Source organism: Egretta garzetta, unplaced genomic scaffold (genome assembly GCF_000687185.1).
Source record: "Egretta garzetta isolate BGI_Z169 unplaced genomic scaffold, ASM68718v1 scaffold448, whole genome shotgun sequence".
Lineage (NCBI taxonomy): Eukaryota > Metazoa > Chordata > Aves > Pelecaniformes > Ardeidae > Egretta > Egretta garzetta.
In genome coordinates, this window is record NW_009260497.1 from 2783807 (window position 1) to 2788223 (window position 4417).

At 64.1% G+C, this 4417-nt stretch overlaps 1 protein-coding gene across 1 annotated transcript in view; it reads left to right on the forward strand.

Moving 5' to 3' along the window:
- KIF1A (kinesin family member 1A) overlaps window positions 1–4417 on the forward strand; it is a 39892-nt gene that overhangs the window by 28429 nt on the left and 7046 nt on the right. The window contains 6 exon segments of the mRNA XM_035900067.1: window positions 572–822; window positions 1445–1553; window positions 1673–1739; window positions 1820–1904; window positions 2284–2389; window positions 4100–4126. Coding sequence (XP_035755960.1) covers window positions 572–822; window positions 1445–1553; window positions 1673–1739; window positions 1820–1904; window positions 2284–2389; window positions 4100–4126 — 645 coding nt within the window.

The window sequence follows — 4417 nt, forward strand, 5'->3', positions numbered from 1 at the left end:
CTTCCCGCCTCCTGCAGGGCAGCGGGGCGGGGGCTACCTGCCCTGGTTGGCCCGGCTGGCCACCCAGCCCCGCTGTCCCGCAGGGGCCACGGGTGCCCGCTGTGCTTTGGCCGCTGACACCCTGGTTGTTGGGATTTGGCCGAGTCCTGTGGTTTGCTGTGTGGTCCCTGCACCAGCACCAGGGGAGCCTCCCTTCGGCTGTCCCCGAGTGGCTGTCCCTGAGTGGTCCCTGGAGCGATGCTGCATGGTTTGGGATGTGCCCGTGCCGGGGCTGCAGGCTGTTTGGCCCTCGAGGGGAATCCCCGCCGTTTGCACCGGTTCCATGGGTCACTCTTTTCTCGGCCCTTTAGAGCCAGCAGCCGCAGGTGGCTTCCATTAAGAGACGCATCGGATGGGCAGGTCTTTATCTCCCGACATAGCTTGGTTTAAGCAGAAAAAAACCTGCCCAAAATCCAACTTAGAAAAAAAAACCCACCTCACCCCACTCCCCCAAAAAAGCAAAGTCCCTGTTCTTGCTCTGTGTGGAACAGCTGGTGTTAACCTGTCTTCTATCTTGTTGTACTAACCTTAGTTCAGATATCTCTGGCTGCAACAGCTCTCCTCTTTTCAACACATGCATGAGCGAGCGCATGGCTGATCTCACCCCCTCCCCTACCTTCTCGAACCCCGACTCCGACATCACCGAGCCTGCTGACGAGCAGCACCAGGGGCAGGAGGAGGAGGAGGAGGAGGAGGAGGCGGAGGACCTGGAGGAAGACATCTTTCCGGAGTGCCCGCTGTGTGATGGCCGGGATCCGTTTTACGACCGCTCCCCCCTGTTCAGTTTAGTAGGAAGGTTGGTGAGGTCCCCTTCCCCAGGGCCACCACAAAACGTACTGCAGGACAGAGCACCCGAAAGCCCCTGGCACCCATTCCCGCAGCACCCGGCTGTTGCAAAGCCCCCTTCTCGCCTCCTGCAGGGCAGCAGGGCGGGGGCTACCTGCCCTGGTTGGCACGGCCCACGGGTGCCCGCTGTGCTTTGGCCGCTGACACCCTGGTTGTTGGGATTTGGCCGAGTCCTGTGGTTTGCTGTGTGGTCCCTGCACCAGCACCAGGGGAGCCTCCCTTCGGCTGTCCCCGAGTGGCTGTCCCTGAGTGGTCCCTGGAGCGATGCTGCATGGTTTGGGATGTGCCCGTGCCGGGGCTGCAGGCTGTTTGTGCCTCTTGGGGATGGGTGAGGCCGGCCGCATCCCAGCACCTTCACTGTTCCACCTTGGGCCTGGGAGAAGGCACACGGGTGGTCAGCAAGGTCCCTGGGATGGGGCCGGTCCCCTCCACGTGCTCCCTCCTGCCTTGCTGCCCCCTCCGTGCATCCCCCCCCGTGGTCCCTGCCTGCCGTCACATGCCTCACCCCAAATGTCAGTGTCAAGCTCGCCCTTTAAACTGTCTTTCTGACCTGGTGCAGTGCCTGCGACAAAGCTGAGCACCATGACTCGGCCCAGCGCCGGCCCATGCCAGTGCAAGTATGATCTGATGGTCTTCTTCGAGATCTGTGAGCTGGAGGCCAACGGCGAGTAAGTCCTGCCCGAAAGGGGAGCAGGGAGGAGGGGGAGGCAGTGGAGTGACTTGCCTTGTGCTTGGCACCTCTGGGCAGACTGACGGTGCTGTGTCACGCTGCCGTCCTCTCTTCCAGCTACATCCCGGCCGTTGTGGACCACCGCGGAGGCATGCCATGCCATGGGACCTTCCTCCTCCACCAGGTACTCCCTCCTCGAGTTACCGTCCTGGCTCTGGCTCCTGCCAGGAGCTGTTAACCACTATCTCTTCTCTCTGGCCTCAGGGCATCCAGAGGAGAATCACTGTCACCTTGGTGCACGAAACGGGCAGCCTCATCCGCTGGAAGGAAGTGCGGGAGCTGGTTGTGGGTAAGCAGAGGCAGCTCGGGTGGGCTGTGAGCAACCCCCAGCCCACCAAGCTCCTGAGCCTCCTCTTGGGCTGTTTCTCGCCCTCGTTCCCATGCAGGGCTTTATGCCTTGCCTCCCCTCCTGCCCTGCAATAGCAAAGTGGTGGCTGCCCCAGCAGGTGGCACTGGGATGCCACATTGGCAGGACGCCTTGGTCCTAGCCACCATGTCCAGGAGCTGGGCCAGACCTCTGGCATGTGATGGGGGCTCTGCTGGGGGATGCAGGCGGGCGGGCTGCCCCTGCCCCTGCCTGTGCTCCTGTTCCTGCCCCTGCCCCTGCCAGGGACCCTCACAGGGCCACTGCCTGCCACCTGAGCGCCGTCCCCATACTGCACTTGCAGGTCGGATCCGGAACACCCCAGAGGCAGATGAGTCTCTCATCGACCCCAATATCCTGTCCCTGAACATCCTCTCCTCCGGGTACATTCACCCCTCCCAGGATGACCGGTGCGTGCCGCTTCTTCTCTTGCTCTGCCCCCGCTGTGGTGCGAGCTGGGGTGGGAGGGGGGAACTCCAATCTCCCCTGGGGGGCTCTCAGCCCCTCCACGAGGTTCTGCTGGCCTGTTGCTGTCTTGGGGTGGGGCTTATCTGGAGTTGCAGAGTATCTCGGGGTCAGGGCCGCCAGCCCCCTTCTTCCTTCTCCCTGAGGCCTCTCTGTGCCGGGCTTTGGCACTGCAGGGAATTCAGGTGGTGCTCCCGCTCCTGGGTGGCGTCTGGGACCTCCTGGCCTGGGGAGCAGTCGGTGCCAGTGCCGGGGGGATGCACGGACCCCGCAGCTGGAGGGGCCCTGCCACTAAGGGCTACTTGTCCCGTGTCCCAGCAAACTCTCTGGAAAGGCCGCTTGGTGCCTGTGGTCGGTCCCTGTCTGCGTGAGGGTGATGCGGGAAGGCCGTCCCCCTCACTGACGGGTGACTTTGAGGGTGCCTGCCCCTTCATGCCTGTCCCAGGGGTCTGTGTCCTGCCTGTGGGGCTGGCAGGGGTGCAGGAGCCACAGGGCCAGAGGTTTTATCTCTCCACGATCTTCCTGTCTGGGTCCTGCAGTGGCGGGGGGAGCAGTGGGCCGCTGGCGAAACTTGGGAGACTGGTGAGGGTTCCTTGGCCGGAACGTGTGTGTGCAGGCAGCTGCAACGAGACACGGACGGGTCGCCGGCAGCACCGGGGGCAGTGGGACTGGTCCTGCGCTGTGCACGTGGCAGTTGCTGGTGTAGGAGCATCCTGGTGGGGAGCGGGGACAACTTCTCCCGTTGTTTTCTTTGGGGTCACCACTGCTCCAGGGTGGCCTGTCCCATGGCAGGGTGTTTCCAGGGGGGATGACAGGGAATGACACCCTGCAGTGCTCCCAGGGCAGTGCCTGGGCACAGTGGAGCGGCAGGCAGGCAGTGCCCAGGCAACAGAGCTGAATCACGGAGTCAGGTATGCGTGTGAGTGTTGGGCCAGGAGACTGGCACAGCCACGAGGACAACATAGCAAGGCCAGGCAGGAACGGCTGGGCGCGGAGGGCTCAGCCCAGCAGAGCTGCAGTGGCTTCTGCTGGGCTGCGGGGAGCTGGGTGGCTGCGGCACCCACGGGCTCCTGGGGCTGCGGTGGTTTGTGTCAGCTCCTGCTGTGTCCAGTCGGTCCTGGGTGCAGCCAGATAGGATCTTGAGTGCCACTAGTGCAGCTTGGCAGGGGGCATGTGCCTCCTGCTCCTGCCTTCCCCCCACAGGTCCTGCAGGGCAAGGGACACAGCTTGGGCTGGGGGCATGTTCGGGCCGTGGGGAGAAGCAGGGAGACAGAGGGCTCAGGTTGTGCAGGAGCCTGCCTCACCTGCACGCTCGGAGGCTCTGCGCCTCAGGGCCAGCGCCGAAGCGTGGCCGGGGGCCGGTGTGCACGCCGTGTCTGTCCCGTATCCAGCCCCTTGAGCTTGCCCAGGGCTGGGCAGGGGGAGGAGGGGGCGGCCGGCTTCCCGCCCCCCCCAGCCTCCCCAGGCCCCAGGAGCCACTCAGGAGGAGAGCGGGGCAGTGGTACAGCTCCCTCCCTGGCAGGCGTCCATCCCTGCATCCAGTGCCCAGGGAGGAGGCACGGGGGGGCAGTGCCCGGGGCCCCCCCTCGCTCCCCTCTGCTGGTGCCGCCCACCCGAGCCCACACTAACCATGTGATTGTTTTGTGTTTTCGCAGGCAGTTTCTTGATTCGGATATGCCTAGGTATTATTTGTTTCCATTGGTTTTTTTTCCACCCCCCCTTCCTCTCTCCCTTCTTTCTTTCTCCCCCCTCGCCTCGGCGCGCTCACTCCCACCGGAGGCAGCACTTGGACATCCAGCCCCCACCTCTCCACAGGCCCCATCCCTGCTCCCTCCCGCCCCAGCACCTCGCGCTCACTCGGCCCCTTTTGCTGTTTGTCCCGGCCGCGCTCTTGCTGGCTGCCTCTCCCCCTCGCACGCCTGCGTCCCCGTCGCCTGAGTTGGGTTTATCTTCTCGCTTTTTCACTTCGCTGC